Genomic DNA, 19,034 nt, shown 5'->3' with positions numbered 1-19,034 from the left:
AATGTTGATAACATAACATAACATAACTTGACTGAACTAGGTTCTGGTACTAAGGGGCAACTATTTACCACGGGAAGGAGTGAGTGGGATGGCTGGGCTAGTACTTGAGAGGGTAACTGAGTCTTCGCTACCTTAGCCTTTTTCCTAGAATAGGCAGTGGCGGTCTTACGCTTTCGTTTCTGGTTGGAGCCCTTTAGGGGGTTAGGGGAGATCCTCGCACTCATGACGTTAGGATTGGCAGTTGGTAGCGTCATCATGGGGGGCCCATCTACCCCTCCCACCCTGCACAGTGATAAACTTGGGATGGGGGGGCTGCACATGGAGACCCAGCCTTCGCTACTGGGGCTGGAGGAGGTGAGGCTGGTGGATGATGGATGACTGCCTGCGTTAGAATCGATGCTGGTCCCATTGTGCGATCCGGTGTTTTGGCAAGGGCAAAATGCCCCAACGAGGATTTCTTGGCAATGGCCAGCTCCTGGGATAGTCTTCTAGCTGCATCAAGTTCAATGGAGACCCTGTGCTGCATCTTACTGATCTCCATATCTATGGCAGTGTTTGTTCTGGTGATAAAGTCATCAAGTGTTCCATTTTTCAATTTCCCCTTTGCTGCCCTGCTTCTGTACTCACGTGTAGACATTGCGCCTTATCCTCGCCGTGCGCCACTGACAAGAGTATTTCCAACAACAGAAAATGGGGCCAAGGGGGATAGCCCGGACCGGACTCTGCCGTACTCGAACGGCCTCAAACGGGCCGCTCTTTGCCCCGTCTTCGCCCCGAGCTCCGTCCCGCGCGCTTCCCGCGTTGCGGTGGAGATCACGTCAATAATGTACGTGCAGGCGGTGGGCGTGGCCGCCGGGGGAAGAGGCACCAGCTGCGCTAACTGAGGAATGCTGGTCCTCGCAGTCCCCGGTCGGTAACCTTCTCCTTTAAACCCCGCTGCCCTCGACCCACACGGCTTCCAGCTGGGAGCGGTGACAAGTTCTGCCAATTGCAGAACGCGCTCACACCAGTGGAAACGCTCTGATGGGGAGGCGTGCTGTTCCTCAAGGCGGCTGTACAAAAGTGCAGAGTGCAATCCAATGGTAGGCGGCAGGAGCAGTCTATGAGCGGCACGATAATCAAGATTTGCTCTTCTACTCGGTAAATGCAACTAGCAACTTTTGGCCCCTTCCCCCACACTTGAGGGGATTCCTTTCAAATCATGCGTCTTTGAGACCATAGGGTGACTTCTTGATATTCGGTACAGTGCAGTAATTTCAGTTTTCAGATCGTACCTGCAGTAAAGTTTAGCAACACCAGCTTTTCAGCTGTTCTCTGTGTCAAGCATTTGAACACATATTGACTCCTTCCTATCAGCAGTCGTCGGGGGCAAAAAGCGATCTCTTAGGCTGGTTCGCCAACTGTTGTAGTATGACCATCACAATGAAAAAAACAACACATACTCCTCTTGGCATTGCAAAAACAGTACTTTACTGAATGTCGTGACAGGGAGAAAGACCCTCCTTACTCACAGGCAGGTTGCTGGTCTCTCTCAAAGTGGTGCTTCACGGGCAACTCTTTTTATACACATCTTTCACAATACTTTATTACAAACAGTGATTAATAATTGACTTGTAGGTTATAGATTTAAGATGGAAAACATTCAAGGACCTGTATCCCCATTCCCCAAACTCTGACCTAATCCTCTGCACATTCTTTATTGTACTTCCAACCATGCATAAGAAACGAAGCATTCTTCTTGTGAATGCATGTGTATTGGTGATAAATGTAATTTAAGTGGAGTGTGTGCTTTTATCATTGTGCTATTAAGTCCTCCGTGTGTTCTAAGCTAATTTAATTTTCCTGCACCCATTGTCTAATCAGGTTACAATCTGTTTGGGAACTTGGAGTGTGTACGATCTTGTGTGCTAAACCCATAAATATCTTCATGCTTTCTAAACACGAGTTGGGCTTTAACTGAAACCCTTTCAAGTTACTTATTCCATTGTGCCCACAAGTAAAGCTTTCACTTTACTCTTGTCCGATAAAGTCTTGATCATAAACTATTTTTTAACCACATACAGCTGTGTGCTTTCTACTCGTGTTTGTTGTTGTGCTATGTTCTCATGTTTTATATTTTCTACGGTGTTTTCATATTGTACATTCTCTACAACCGAAGGGTGGCAGATGAAGAAGAGTGAATCGATAGGTGAAAGGCAAAGCATGAGTATACTGATGGGTTGATTGTTGAAAGGATGGATGTATATTTGAAAGGATGGATAGGAAAACAGTATGGAACCGGCGGGGAGTAGATAGAAAGGTGAAGGTATGTACAGTTAGATGGGTGAATAGATACATGGAAGGATAGATGGAAGGAGCAGAAGGAATTGTTGAAAGGAACTCTTTTTTTAAGGAGGGTCAGGTAGCTCACTTAGCGTGCTGGGTATGATTAAAGATATGTCCTAAGTAAGAGGTACTTTTATTTCCTAGCAACTACCTTGATTATGAGGCTGGTCTAGTTGTGGTGTCAAAGAGTCTTTAAAAGAAGTTTGGATATGAGATACCCTTTAAGCAGTCACTCTCTCACATGGTCATAAAATATAGTTGATTTTGTAAATTGCTAATAGATAAAAATAGACTACAGTGGCATGTTTAAAGAATATCGGGTACTGAAAAATTTTCTCTTGTTCTCTCTTCAGGGAATATTTGGAGGAATGTGGTGTCCTGGCGAGCAATTACAGGGTGCAGAAACAACCAGGTGGCATGGTGGCTGTTCCTGTGCTGGAAGAGAAACTGACTGAGTCAATCTTGCTGGAGCTCCAAGATAGCGTGGCTCCTGGAAGTACTTGTGCTGTCACACAGATCAAGGTATTGATCATAATGCATTGTAACATTTATTTAGATCTTCCTATCCGTGTGTGGGGCACTGAAGTGCTTGCCCGCACGGGTAGCATACTAAACGGGTACAGTTGGTTTTTGGAAGGGTGTTGTCCTTGTTTTGATTTTATGTGGGAAGCATTTCTATATTGTTTGTGATGACCACTGATATGCGCCTATTGTGTAATGGTGGATAAGAAGGTGAGCAACCCAATATACCCTTGCGGGCTCGGGCAGAGTTTATTATAATGAAAAATGGCCAGCAAGGGGTTTTTATTGTTTTATAATTTCTCAGCACTGTTAGGACCTGTTTTGGAACAATCAAAGTACCTAAACCTGAGATTAATCAGTGGCTGTCCTATGTTATTCAATTATAAAAGGAGTTCCTGAAAACAGGAACAAAAGATGTTACCACACTAACATCATATGTACAATAAATGATCAATAAAATACAATAAACCAGGATTTTTTGTTGTCTGAAAATTATTATTTAAGTTCAAGGCAAAAAATATATATTTATGTACAATAGGATGAGCATTCATGTAGGGTAGGGTACATACATAGATATAACTTGGATATTCAAGGTATTGGTTATTTCTCCTTTAACATATCCAAAAATTGAGTCCAGACTGCTTAAGCACAGTAATTAATTGATTTCAACTAAAAATCAGAAGAAAATCAAAAGATGACATGAAACAAAACGTGCAGAGTTGGACTAAACAAGTCGGCGTTTCGGTCTTTTTTGAAGTTTTCTTAAGACCATCATCAGGACAAAATTAGTAGTATATACAATTGATGACCCTCTGTAAAGAAAACAACAATGTATTATAATATGTACATCTACATTTGAGTACCTGGTTTACAAATCTATGCATAATTTATTATTTATGATACAAATCTAAACATATTTACATTTTTAATGTTCGCATCTCAAATATCAGAATTATTTAAAAGGTCGGTGTGGCGACTAGGGCAATTTAAGCAAAAATAATTTAGAAAAACAGTGGTCATAAAGATCCCAATCAAACAATATCTACGATAGTTCCTGATTGCTGATAAACTAGTGGTAGCTTAGACTCACTTTGAAATCAAGAGTACGTCAGTTAAAGTTCAAGACGGCAGCAGCACCTTCAATTGTGGCGTAGAAATCAGGCAAAGAAATAAATCATTTGTGCCCAGAATACACTGTAAGAGATGAAAGTGATTGGTAATTGTCTTACCACTACAATGCAGGGCGTGAATATTAGCGTGAATTTAAAGTCAAAACGGGCTGAAAGAGTAGTTTACCTCGTATTGAATACAGTGGTGTAGTCTACAATTTCTTTCTTTTTTTTTTATTAAAATTATTTTTGTTGTCCTCATATATGCCACCAGTTAATATCTGCTCCAAAATAGGCGCTCTTCAAGCCACTGTCACAAACTATCCTTTCCAGCCCTCGTGTTTGTGGATAGCTGTAGAAGATCACCCAGAGGAATGGTCGTTACCCGTCCAACTTCCTTTCGAATTGGTTCTTGCAGCAAGGAAGGACAGGACCACTTACCTCTGGCATAATCATTGGACTATTGTTACCTTTCAATCCAGGCATTCAGTGCTGACCACAACCTGACCGCTTTATCACCCCCACATAAAACATCAAATTTACTCACCGCCACGATGTATTTAAGACAGTCTGCAAATTTCGGGGGGGATGCAGATTTCCATGCCCTCCAGTGGGCTTCAGGGCTGTAATCTGTGGTTTCTTTTAGCAATCCCTTGTGCTGGCAGGCTGCGACGGTGCACAGCCTCGCAGGTCTGTTTCCAGTTTACAGCAGTGCGTTTTCCCGCGGCTTGGAGCTTGCCGCGTCTATTCATCCTCCAAGATGCCCCAGATCATAGAAAACGCCACTCCACGAGGGATGATTGACACAATCTTTTATTTCAGCGCCTTTTGCTAAAAGAAACCACAGATTACAGCCCTGAAGCCCACTGGAGGGCTTGGAACATTGTAAACACATTGGGAGTTTAAAACATTTGGGTAAAAATCACGGAACCTACTGGAAGGTTTAATTATGGACTTCATTTCCCGGCATACCATTCACTGGAGAATGTATGCTAATCAGGTGAATGGCGTGATGTTTCCAATCCGGATTTTACCTGTTTCCCTGTCCCATGATTAAGGTGCAGTGGCATCGAAACGCGTCGGGACCAACATCAGCTGGGCTGTGTTTTGTGGCGCTGAAATAAAAGATTGTGTCAATCATCCCTCGTGGAGTGGCGTTTTCTATGATCTGGGGCATCTTGGAGGATGATAAAATAATATGTACAAGTATCGCGATCCAATCCCTTAATAAACAATATCAAGGTAACTATCGCCGTGTTAAAGACCAAATACACACGCTAAGATGGCCGCCTTGTTTTCAGCAAACAACAAGGTTGTTACTATCATCGCACATTATCGCGAGAACACGCAACTCGCTGATTGCCGAGTAGCGCTATAAAAACACAGTGAAATCGAAACACTGTTACAAACCCTGACCGGACTCGTTTGACGTTCCTTGGCGCGAGATTTAAAGTAAGTCAATCCGACGCAAAACTATCGCTAGTGCTTGTTAAATCGACTTCCCCCCTTTTTTTGAAAATCTTTTTGCTTGCAAATCTCTTTTTAAATACTTGGCTTTAAATGCACTGCCCACTTTCCAGCATTTGTTGCTTGCCTATCTGGCACAGTCCCTCCAGTTCGGCCTAACCGAGTTCTAATCACTACCATCTTAACGAAATCGGCACCGATCCAATTGACTACTATGGCATCATTAGTCATACTGAATGCCACCTGTTAAATCTAACGTACTTTGCATTTAACTGTTTGACAACTTCAGTATGTTTTGTGAAACATCTGTTTTGTAATATAACTGACAAAACGCAATATGTCAAAACCATAGTCACATAATAATGACCCCCTCATTAAAAACCAGTATAATTCTTTTTTATTCAGAAACACTCAAGTGATTTGAAAAGTGACTTAACTTGGACAATCCGCCAGAAATTGTAGACTACACCACTGTATTCAATACGAGGTAAACTACTCTTTCAGCCCGTTTTGACTTTAAATTCACGCTAATATTCACGCCCTGCATTGTAGTGGTAAGACAATTACCAATCACTTTCATCTCTTACAGTGTATTCTGGGCACAAATGATTTATTTCTTTGCCTGATTTCTACGCCACAATTGAAGGTGCTGCTGCCGTCTTGAACTTTAACTGACGTGCTCTTGATTTCAAAGTGAGTCTAAGCTACCACTAGTTTATCAGCAATCAGGAACTATCGTAGATATTGTTTGATTGGGATCTTTTTGACCACTGTTTTTCTAAATTATTTTTGCTTAAATTGCCCTAGTCGCCACACCGACCTTTTAAATAATTCTGATATTTGAGATGCGAACATTAAAAATGTAAATATGTTTAGATTTGTATCATAAATAATAAATTATGCATAGATTTGTAAACCAGGTACTCGAATGTAGATGTACATATTATAATACATTGTTGTTTTCTTTACAGAGGGTCATCAATTGTATATACTACTAATTTTGTCCTGATGATGGTCTTAAGAAAACTTCAAAAAAGACCGAAACGTCAACTTGTTTAGTCCAACTCTGCACGTTTTGTTTCATGTCATCTTTTGATTTTCTTCTGATTTTTTTGTTGAAATCAATTAATTACTGTGCTTAAGCAGTCTGGACTCAATTTTTGGATATGTTAAAGGAGAAATAACCAATACCTTGAATATCAAAGTTATATCTATGTATGTACCCTACCCTACATGAATGCTCATCCTATTGTACATAAATATATGTTTTGCCTTGAACTTAAATAATAATTTTCAGACAACAAAAAATCCTGGTTTCTTGTATATTATTGATCATTTATTGTACATATGATGTTAGTGTGGTAACATCTTTTGTTCCTGTTTTCAGGAACTCCTTTTATAATTGAATAACATAGGACAGCCACTGATTAATCTCAGGTTTAGGTACTTTGATTGTTCCAAAACAGGTCCTAACAGTGCTGAGAAATTATAAAACAATAAAGCCCCTTGCTGGCCATTTTTCATTATTGTGTAATGGAACGCAGTACTTTGCGGTGTGATGAATCAGTAGGTGTGAGAGATAAACACCCAGTTGTAGTTTAGTAGTACGCTGGCGGCCTTGATCAGCTCTACAAGTCAACCTAAGGAGTCCTGGTATTTTACAGTCCACCTTGATGGTTAACGTATAGTTTCAGCTATTCGGAGGTCCTGTGGACCTGAGCAGGCATGGGTGGGAAGGGAGGGGCGAGGCTTCAGCGATCTGCCATAATAGGCTGCATTGCAAATTTTCTTTCAGTGAATACCATTAGATGATGCCAAGAAGGCATACCTGTCCAAATGGGGGGGGTTAATGAGGCCTGTATGGATCTGCCCATATATGATACAAGAGAGCCTTGTAGCAAAGTGTATTACCTTGCAACCAGCTTTAGTTTACAAATGGAGTGATTTAGAGGTTGAGCGTTCAAAATAAGCATGTCGTGCTGGTACGATACGGGTTTTAGCCTAGTATCACACAGCAAGCAGTAGATTAATTCATGTGCTATGCAACAGAGGAGGGCACTACTACCCATTCCTCGCGTACAGGTGCCTTCTTAAATTGTGCACCCTGCATAAAAACCTGTTTGTGTCGTAGTCAGAATCACAAGTGGTGTGATAAACTTTGCACCTGCAGATTTTCTCCCCTTTACATTTCAGAAGTCCAACCTACTGAAATTTAACAAGGAAGATACCAGAGCATGACATACTGTATCAATAGCGAAAAATGCCTAGTGGGTTGTCACGCGCCAGTTTTAAAGCTGCACTGCCAATCCACCGTCACAATAAACACTCCAGTAATCCTTTGTAATCATCATTATGATCCGTTTTTATTCCTTCGTTTTAAAGTTCAGACGAAGGAGATGAAATTTGAAACCTTTTAGTGCTCCAAGAATGCACAATCGGGCTTTTTCCAACAGCTTGGTATATCACATATCACTTTAAGTAACCAAATTCAGTGTCCACCCAATGCATTTCGGTCTTCAAGCCCTTCGTCAGTGGTAACTGAAATTTAAAAAAAAGCCCTTTTGAAGCCATGTTTACATTTTAAGCATTTTCAAAATCATTTAAAATGCTGTGCATACTTAGCTTGGACATGTGCTGTGTCAGAAACACATGTGCCTCTTCTCAAATAATCATCAAGTAAGAAAATCACCATGCCATTAAAGTGTGCCTTTACACCACAAAATGAATGAAGTAAAATGTAAAAGAACCATGTGTTTAAATCAAACACAGTATGTGAAAAGCATAATATGTGCCAAACCTAAACCAGTCAATCATTCATTTGTAGAGCGCACTACTCACCCGTGAGCGTCTCAAGGCGCTGTTTGGTGGGGGAGGGGTCTGCCGCCGGCGGTCGTTCTGCGGATGCGTGGAACGGTGGCAAGGGTGAGGTGGGCAGAGCGGAGCTGGCTGTTCGGGGTAAAGAAGGTAAGTCGGTTGTTGAGGTATGATTATCCGGTGTTGTGGAGTGTCTTGTGAGCGTGGGTGAGGAGCTTGAAGGTGATCCTCTTGCTGATGGGGAGCCAGTGCAGGTCTCTCAGGAGAGCTGTGATGTGGCGGGATATGTCGAGGATGAGGCGTGCAGAGGCGTTCTGTGTGCGTTTGAGTCGATCCTGGAGTTTGGCCGTGGTTCCCTCGTAGATGGCGTTGCTGTAGTTCACTCTACTGCTGACTAGGACCTGGGTGACTGTTCTTTTGGTTCCATGGGGATCCATCTGTAGATCTTGTGGGGCATGCGGAGGGTGTTGAAGCAGGAGGATGAGATGGCGTTGACTTGCTGGGTCATTGATGGCAATGAGTCTAGGATGAACCCTAGGTTGCATGCATGGTCGGTGGGTGTCGGTGCCGCTCCCAGTGTGGTGGGCCACCAGGAGTCCTCCCAGGCGGAGGGGGAGGAGCCAAGGATGAGGACCTCCGTCTTGTCTGAGTTCAGTTTCAGGCGGCTGTTCTTCATCCATTGGGCGACGGCCTTCATTCCTTTGTGGAAGTTGGTTTTGGCGGTGTTGGGGGGGCCTTGCTGAGGGAGAGGATCAGCTGGATGTCATCGGCGTATGAGATGATGTTGAGGTCATGCAATCGGACGATGTCGGCGAGTGGTGCCATGTAGACTTTGAAAAGTGTTGGGCTGAGGGATGATCCTTGGGGAACAACGCCGATGATCTTGGTGGCTTCAGGTCGGAAAGGGGGAGGCAGACCCTCTTGATTCTGTCAGTGAGGAAGCAGGTGGTCCAATCCAGGTTTTTGTCACGGATCCCTCCGTTGTGGAGGTGTGTGCGTAGGGTCGAAGGCGGCTGAAAGGTCCAGGAGGATGAGGGCCGCAGTTTCGACATTTTCCAGCATGGTCTTGATGTCGGTGGCGACGATGAGGGCAAATCAAACACCCGCCTCAATCATGCTACAAGGGTCTGCTTTAATTCACTTCTAACTCAGTCCTACAACTGTCAGAGAGACTGCTTGTTGTTAAGTGAAGAAATCGACCCTAATAGTGCTCAGCTATCGGCCTGTGAGAAAATGTCCTTTGTAAACACATACGTGCTATCTTTTTTAAAAACTGCTGTGCAACTATCTTTATGGATAGAGTACCATGTGACCGTAGTAATTATTCCAAAGCAAGTTAAAACGAATTGCAAACGACTAATTAAATAAATTATCCTAATTACCTGTGCTAATGGGATGGAGCACACTTCAGAGCACGCACGCAAAGACTTGCCTTGAGCACCACTTAAAACGGTTTGAAAACTGACAAAACCAAAAGGGGAGGTGTGCAGTCTATCTCTCATTCATGATACTGTATCAATAGCTCATTATATTATTCTATTTGCGGCACCCAGAATTGCAGAATTAATTAAACTTTTCTTCATGCCTTATCAGTGTTGTCAAAAGTGTGCCTCTGAATGGTTGGCTCATGTGATGCCCATCCCTTCATCATCTTCTTCACCTCACGTTTGCTTCATTGCATATAGTGTGAATCATCAGCGTCTAGGTAGGTGGCCTGCGTTCTATCCAGCCAAATTGATCTACTACCTAAAGTGGGCAAAGCATCATTTCTGAGACCCCAAAAATATACAACAAAATACAAGTATACAAGCACTCCGTTTGGTGGAAAACATTTTGTTTCATAGCATGTTCTCATCCTTTTATCTGTTTCACGTGTCTTGTTAGACCGCACATCCTAGGTATGGTATTCCCTGAAACTTTTTGCCTTCACCTCCTGTTTTTGCTGAATTTGTTTTTGTTGGCATTAGAACTAGGCCTGGGCATAACTAGCAGAGTTTTACTCTGCAGAATTCCATGAAGTTATAGAAAACCTCATCAAGAATCTATTGAATTCTGCAAATGGGCAGATGCACGTCGAGCTGCTCGTGCTATAATTTAGCGCCCAGAGCTTGTTCCACACTGACCAATGAGCTTTCTGACAATGAATTGTCGTAACTGCTGGCAAATGCCCGTTGTGGAAAAATCTTGCCCAGTGCTCTCTTAGTGACTGAAAATCGTGCTCGGGGAAGGCCAAATCTCGCTCACCAATTTACTGTATTCAAGCCGTGATGGGAAAAAACTCCACCATGCAGCGTTTGGCGGAATTTGACTTGAATGCCATAATACAAGTGTAACGCAGAGTGGCCAGAATTCTGCTGGTTCCTCCAGCGGAGCGCAATAAATCGCCCACCCCTAATTAGGACACTGTGTACTCGACCCATGCTAACCGGGGATAAGTGCTTGTGCTATCTCCCTAAAATCTGGTAACATTGCCTACACCTAATTGGCACATGCAATTTACTTATGTCCTGTGTAGGAGGTACTACATGTTCCAAGCCTGTAAATTCAATGCTACTAGTGGGCTGCCGCACTCATTGTGCAGTCCATTAAAGTAGCCATTTAAACCTATCTCGAGCCTGCCAACACAGCCTGTAGTGTAGTTTAAAACTGCCATTTCGACCTTGCAAAAGAAACCATTGGCTAGACCCAAATCATCTTTTTTAATACTTGTAATGTATCCCTTAAGTAGTCCCTAAAGGCTTAATGGGCAGGGTACATGGTATTTAATAAAAATAGGGCATATATGTTTCACGTTATACATTTCCTGGCAGGGAAAAACTCCTAAAGTAATTTGGCACTGCTGTAAAAGCTATTTCTCCCTCAGACTTAATTATCTTATTACACTTAATAGGTGATAATTACAGTTTGGGACACATGTATTGTAATTTAAAATCTATAATTGTAAAGTCGGATTTTCAGTTACTATTCTGAAAATGCCACTTAAAGAAATGTGTAATTTCTCTGCCTAAACAAAATGACCAAACGTTCCTTTCTGCCAGTGTCCTGAGTCACATGTCTTTGAATGGCTTACCTGTGGTTTTCTGTGTATTCCTTCTCGACATAGAAACAGAAAGGGCTTGGGTGTGGGGCAGGATGTTGCTTTCCTCAGCAGGATGTATTTGTGCATTGTACTCCGTGTTCCTGAGCTTAAAAGCATAGCCTAAGAACTTGCCCGTCCGCTTCCTGACTACTAAAGGCTACCTGCCCTTCCACTGAGAAATACAGCTCACATGTAGGCCTGCCTGCCCTCTGTTACTTCAGTATGTTTTAGCCAAACACACGCAAGGGGTAAGGTTAGACAAAGGGGGCATTCCCAACCCACAGGCTAGCACTGAGGAAAAGTGGCATCATTAGAACCCTTCATTAGAACTTTTGTACCTGTGGAAGATTCAGAAGGAGGACTGCCGTGAAGTCTGAAGAAGGAAGACCTGCTTTGCTTAAACCCAGGCTCCTCAGAAGAGACTCCAAGGCTCAGTTGGCTGACTTCCTTTTTGAGCTTAAGGAACACAAGCTTTCAGAGGCCTCCATACAGCTGACCAGCACCAACTGGTCCCTGGGGGACCCCTGCACCAGAGCTAGGGGTTCAGGGTATTCCTTAAGTTTTTTAAAAACCTTTTTTTTTGGGGGGGGGGGGGGGGCTGTGCTGAGTAAGAGTTCCAAAATAGCTGCCAACACTTACTGGTTGAAGGGTTGGCAGTCAATCGGATCTCCGCATGAGATCTCTGGGGCCCACGGAGGCTCTGCAGCCCCAGATATGCAAGTTTGGTTCTCCTGTAATTACTCAAAAAACTACTCAAAGGGATTTATATCAAATTGCAAAGAGCACGATTACTGGGCCAAGGGCTAGCTTTCTGCCAAATTTGGTGCAATTACATCCCGCGTTTTCGGCTGTAGTCGTGTTAAGAATCCCTATAGGAAATTGCATGTGGAAATAAAAATATAAATTTAATATTACACACAAAATAACAAGGTGGAGTTCCAGTAACTGTGAAGTCCACTCCAAGTGGGCAATGCATCAACCAAACCCTCCGATGCAATGAATCCGCTAACATGCTTGGTTCCTTTATGGAACTTCTTCAAGGCTAATATGGTTTAAAATCTTATTAACATCACCAATAGATCCCCCTGTAGTCTTCTTGTGGTATGTCAATCAAATATCGAGTACGAGCTGTATTTCACCTTGCAGCGAGTCAGTACCGTATTATGAATCCGAGTTTTAAAAGAACATGTCCACAGGCTTGACAGGCTCCATTTCTCCTCTTGCATGTAGTGAAACGCTAAAGTGCACAGACGCTAGCAACAACCATCATGAATACAGTTATAAAATTTAAAAAATGTAGAAAATTATAGTTGACCAAACAATATACAACCCCTCTTTAAAGGGCCTAACCAGGTTGGTCACAATTTAAATCTTCAACTCTCCCACCCCCTTCAGGGTTGTTTGCCAACACCAAAAACATTTGACTACAACAGTAATCTTGTGAGATGCTATGTTACCAAATTACCTGTATCCATGCTGTAACACTGCACGATTACAATCCACTGTTAAAATCCTATTGATGCTTAGACCTGCCTTCACCTGGGGCACTTCATTGCTCAGGACTGTGCTCCGACCAGGAGGCAGGAGATCAGCACCAGTTGCATAAAACTGCACTCCTAGGGACGCCTAGACATGCCATTGCCTGGGGGACTTCATTGGCCAGGATTCTGCTGCTGCCAGTGTTGTGACTTCCCTATAGGGCACTCTGTAGTTCTCCCCTTTTTTTGGGACATCATCCTCCCGTGTCACAAGGGCAGCGTCCTCCTCTCTCATGGGATCAACAAATATCCTGCTCTCCATTTGAGTTTTGGCTGCAATCTAAACTCCCCCTGCCCAGAGGTTTTTGATTATTGGAGTTCGCCAGTCATCAATAGGTGAACTTACAGATAAAATTAAGAGCTTTTCCATTTTCATGCTTGAATGCATTTTTATCGGAAGTGATACTGTTGCTCTACAATTATGAGTATTATAAAACTCAACCATGAAGGTATCATATCCTGGAGCGTGAGCAAAACTGAGAAAGTTGATATCAAAAACAGTGTCCATAAGATTCTTTGTATGATAGTATTCAATATACAGAATTGTTAGTATGCCACTGGTAGATTCACCCTGAGGAAGGTCCAAGACTGAAATGCGTTGGTGACATCTATGTCTTTCAACCAGTGTTTCCAGATTAATTTTGGATATTCACATCTAATTCAACTTTACATCCCAGGATGTACTGATACATTATTGTCAACAAATAGTCTTCTCTTTTTTCTCATCTTTTGATTATTTTTTCTTGTGTGGTCATACCTCATCATAATAGCTGATATATCAAATGGGGAAACAACTTTTTGTCTTTGACCAATTTTATTGTTCCTTTATTGCATGTAATGTCGTTTAAGATTTTTTGATAATAATTACAAACCAAAGAAACAAAAAGAAAGAAAAAAATTATAATAATAATAAACAGAATATATTTTTGTATATTGTGTGTCTAGATTAATCATTTATTTGTTTGTATATCTATGATCTAGTTGTTAGCACAGATGTATTAGTAGAACTTCTGCCAGTGCCAATCTTTTTCCAATAAGTTCTCCCCTATGTTAGCCTGTCAGTTGTAGGCTGCTTTTACTTTGCATATGTTACGAAATAGCACGTTTTGTTTTTGTGCCACATTATTATTTTAGAAATAGCTGCTATGAATGTAGAATTCTGAGGGTTCAGTATGGTATATTTTTTGTTATTTAGCTCTTCTGCCAGGATTCAGTTTGAGCATTTCGTACAAGGTCAAACAACACTGTGCCCTGTTTTTCTCTGTGGTTGGTCACCGAACCATTCTAACATAGACTCATAACAAAGAGACCCAGTTGCTGTTTTCTAGCATGGCATTTCTTATCATATAAGCCAAGACTTGCCATTTTGCAAGGAGAAAGGAGAATGTCTTGCAGAGAAAAGACACTGGGATGAGCACGCCATCCTTGATCCATCTGAAATGCAGGCCAGCTAACGGCAAATGCCAGGAATGTGGCACAGCTCTAATCCCAGAGATCAGTGATATATCATTGTGCTCATGTGGTGAGGTTAGGCTAAGGCTAATATATCCTTCGCCATGATAGGGCTTTTCACTGTGTACAGTCTACTGATGATGCTAATCACTCTGCTTAAATGCATATGTTTCCTATTCGCAGCACAGCTAGTACATGATAGAGCATGATAGTTTCAATAAACATTGTGAACTTTCCTTCTGTCCCTTGGTGTTTTAGGGACTTGTATGAGTGAGAGAATGTAAGGTGAGGATCTGTTACCGCAGTACCCTGAGGGGACTAGTTTTGTTTTCTGGGGTGCCAACTTACCTTTTACTATGGGCAGGTATGGCACTATGAGCTAGTCAGAATGTGGGGCTCATAGGTACTGATTTGGTGAATTGACTCCTTCCCTACATACTGATGTTCTGTCATCCCAGGCATAGTTTGGTTCTGAAACAGAATCTCTTGCAGCATGAGGAGGTGGGGGATCTGAAACTGCACTTGTAGCCCACGGCGCTGTGACACCCAGACCTGCCTTCAGTTGGGTGACTTTATTACCCAGAATTCTGCTCCTGCCAGGAGGCTGGGATCGGCGCAGGAGCATAAACCTGCACTCATAGCCTGCGGGATGCCTGGACCTGCCTTAGTCATAGGGACTTCATAGCCCAGGATTTTGCTCCTCCCAGGAGTTGGAGGATCCGTGCCAGGCATATAAAACTGCTCTCGTAGCTCTCCAGTGCAGAACGCGCCCAGCCCAAGAGCATGTCCGTCAGAGACCGGGCCAAGCCCCCACCTCTTGTGCCTGCATTCCAGACCCCTAAATGAGAGCATGGAGGTTAGTCTTTTAAATATACAAGCACTTCTTTTTGTTTAATCACTAAATCCAGCTCTGTAATTAAAGACTATGGGAAAACTCAAGGCTGCAGTTTCCCCCTGTGCAGCTTCAAAACCAAACAAAATGCAACTTGGGAGCCGGGGACATTTGAGTTGTGTACTTTAAGTGAGATTTATGTTTTAATTGAAGAAGTTGAAACCATACTGAACCCCCAGAATTCTACATTCATAGCAACTAGTGATAAGTCTTTAGCTAGTCTGTTCATTCAGAACAGAGAAAAAACAAACAGAACACTGGGAAAACAATCAATTGCTCTAATATCTGAAAACGCCCCCGTAGCACAAGTGCACTGCCCCCCTGAAAACCAAACTTTCTGTCCCAGTCTATCCATACAACAGCAGTACCTAGTACAGATTTGAACCTCTTGACTGCTGATAGGTCTGCTGAAGAAAATTAGCATAAAACTAACTGTTGATCACGTAAGTCGTGTACCAACAAAACAACAACAAAATTGGCTACCGCTGCTGAACTGATTTCAGTGGTAAATGATCTCACGGAGGAAATAATGAATCTAAAAGCCATGGCGAGAGCTCTGCCTGCGAAACATAACATGCAAATACTAGTTTCCCAAGTATCAATTCGCACAAAGACACGAAATCTCTCTCGGTAGGCGCCAGTTTCTTACTAAGTATGTATGCGTGTCCAACCCTGAATCCCCCTGGCGGCAGAGAATCAATCCAGTTTACAAGAGGGGTAACTCACATGGCAATACATGACAGATTATCCAGCTTAGAAAATTGTAAGGAAATACTGTGGCTTTGGTTTGCTCCGGAAATATTTTCCCGGCCCAATACTCCTGCTGTAAGAGAGTTGCCTTCCTTTCCCATCGTACCACACAACTTCTTGACCACTTTGACCAGGCCAATTGCTTTTAATCACTCTGTATTTATGCACAATGTTGGCAAGTTGTCTAAAGGAGCTCAGGTGAATGGTGCAGCCCTAATAAATTAAGTATTTGACTGGATAAGGGAAATACAGTCATTTTGACCCCTCTTTCACTCTGATATCCTAAAAAAACATTAGTTATTCTTCTCAATATTTTGACTCGGATTTCATCGAAATAGACTTGGGATATCACAACTTTATTGATGATTTAGTGGCACTGGATATTCGTTCACCTCCTTCCACAAATACTGTGATCCGCTTAAAATACACCCCGCCAAAACAAGGTCATCTGATGGCGAGTGCGAAAGCTAATTGTGGCAAGTTACAATCCATAGGGGTAACAGAAGACTCAAACTTTGGGGATTGACTCTAATAATAATTTGTGTATTTTAAAGAGCAGTCAATCACAGTGGCATGTGTGTGATCAACACACAATAGCTTTAGTTGATTAGGATCCAGGTTCACGCTGCTGGATAACCAAAGTGTCACAGATGCTTGGAGGATGATACTCTTATGGCCAGGGACTACCGATCATCCCCCTCCCCTGCCTTGTGTTTAACCAACATTCATTAAAGATGGACATTAGAGAGGATTTCTTTGGAGGCTGGGGTCGTACAACCCCCGACCGTATTTATGAATACATAAAATCAAATAAAAATTGAAATAAACAATATTTACACATTTTTACGCAGAAAACGTAGCATGACATTTGATTACAATTAATATGTACAGATATCAGATGGCTAACCTTAACATACTTCTAAAACAAGGTATTTCCTATTCGTGTCTAATATCTGGACCATAATCGTACATTAATTACTTTTCTGCGTATCCTATTTGGGCCTATGGCAAGGTCGCTAACTGGTGTCAGATACTTATCAATTAGCCACACCCTCCCGTAGGAGTGCGCATGCGCAGAGGGCCTGCTTACCGAGAGGGTACTCCCCCCCCGGGGTTACCCCCGTACGCTCCATTACTCCATTATAGGGGGCCCTTGCACTCTGCGCCATTTAGTGACGTCATTGTGCCCTTGAGGGGTGGCCAACCAGCCTAAAGAAAGCGTTTTTCCCCTCACCTATCCAGCCAACCGGATGTACCGCCCCTGGAGTTCTAGAAGAGACCACTTGTTTCTCCCCCTGGGAGGCCCCATTAAAGAATGGCGCCGCCCCCTAAGGACCTTAAATTTACTACTCACCAATGATGACCTTACTGCCTGACCAAGGAATAGCAATAAATACGACAATTGATGACCTGCAAACGGGAAAAAGTTCTAAGGAACAAAATAATCATACGACACACCTGTCATCCATGTACATTGGGAAAAAAAACATATGAACAACCTTATAATACAAAAAACAATATCTGCTTTAGGGGATGGTGGGTGGAGAAAAAGATTACTGGCTCCTAGAGGCTGGTTGGGGCAGACCTGGGAGTGCGGGTAAAAGAGTCCGACGCCCGCGCTCCCCGGCCTTTCAAACCCCCTACAGGCCAGGCCGGTTCTAACGGGCCTGACCTCTGCTTCCCTTTGTCCCGGAAGCGATTCAATTGCTTCTGGGTCACTTGGGACCCTTTGGGCCAATCCATGCTGAGGCGCGCCCACCACGTCCACCGCGTCATGATGACGCGGTGGGGCGCGCCCCCACCATGGAGATCAGGCGAGGGGACAGTACCCCAACATACTTGCAGCGGGGCCGATGACGGCCCCCACCTTTCTTTATGGCCAGGGACTACCGATCGTCCCCCTCCCCCACCTTGTGTTTTACCAACATTCATTAAAGATGGACGTGAGATAGGATTTCTTTGGAGGCGGGGTCGTACAACCCCCAGCCGTATTTATTAAAACATAAAATCAAATAAAAATTTAAATAAACAATATTTACACATTTTTACGCAGAAAACGTAACATGACATTTGATTACAATTAATATGTACAGATATCAGATGGCTAACCTTAACATACTTCTAATACAAGGTATTTCCTACCCAAGTCTAATATCTGGACCATAATCCTACATTAATTACTTTTCTGTGTATCCTATTTGGGCTTACGGCAAGGTTGCTAACTGGTGTCAGATCCTTATCAATTAGCCACGCCCTCCCGTAGGAGTGCGCATGCGCAGAGGGCCCGTTTACCGAGAGGTTACTCCCTCCCCTCGGTTACCCCCGTACGCTCCATTACTCCATTAAAGGGGGCCCTTGCACTCTGCGCCGTTCAGTGACGTCATTGTGCCCGTGGTGCGGGGTGGCCAACCGGCCTAAAGAAAGCGTGACTTCCCCCCTCCCCACACCCATCCAGCCAACCGGATGTACTGCCCCTGGAGTTCTAGGAGAGACCACTTGTCCCTCCCCCTATGCGACCCCATTCCAGAATGGCGCCGCCCCCTAAGGACCTTAAATGTACTGCTCACCAATCATGACCTTACCGCCACAGGCCAGCGTAATTGACCGACTGTCTGGCCCCCCCCACTCTCCTACACTGAAAGGTCATGCCCATCCCTGACACTCCCTAACCAAGCCATTATATTTTCCAATAGGATTTCGTTACCTAACCTTGTCAGGTGGACCCCGTCTTTTAAGAAGCATAGATCCCCACCTGACGCACCCATGCGCTGTGTTTTGTAGCTGAGGGGACCTGAACAATTTCTATTTTATTGTTGATCCGCCTTACCGACTGATTCAACGCTTTCACAGAATCTCCCCCCAACCATTTAAATCTGGGTATCATCTGAGACCAAACTATAGTGCAGCCATGACATGTCTTAGCTAGCCAGCCTACCTCGGGGATTATGTCCTCCATCAAGACCCTTCTACCCAGATTTACCAGATCGTTCCCACTCAAATGCAAGATTACTATAAAGGGTGGAGGACTGTGTCTACTCAACAGATCTGTAACAAAAACCCTAAACTGACTTGAAACCATCCTGCTC

At 43.3% G+C, this 19,034-nt stretch overlaps 1 protein-coding gene across 1 annotated transcript in view; it reads left to right on the top strand.

Annotated features, from left to right (window-relative positions):
* Positions 1-19,034, top strand: part of TYW2 (tRNA wybutosine-synthesizing protein 2) — a 173,872-nt gene that overhangs the window by 78,372 nt on the left and 76,466 nt on the right. The window contains exon 3 of the mRNA XM_086964617.1: positions 2,679-2,847. Within this exon, the coding sequence (XP_086820743.1) occupies positions 2,679-2,847 (169 nt within the window). The remainder of the gene's footprint in view (positions 1-2,678; positions 2,848-19,034) is intronic.

Source organism: Lissotriton vulgaris, chromosome 4_1, assembly GCF_964263255.1.
Source record: "Lissotriton vulgaris chromosome 4_1, aLisVul1.2, whole genome shotgun sequence".
In the NCBI taxonomy this organism is placed as follows: Eukaryota; Metazoa; Chordata; class Amphibia; order Caudata; family Salamandridae; genus Lissotriton; species Lissotriton vulgaris.
The sequence above is the reverse complement of the archived record's forward strand: the minus strand, read 5'-3'. Positions and strand labels throughout refer to the sequence as shown.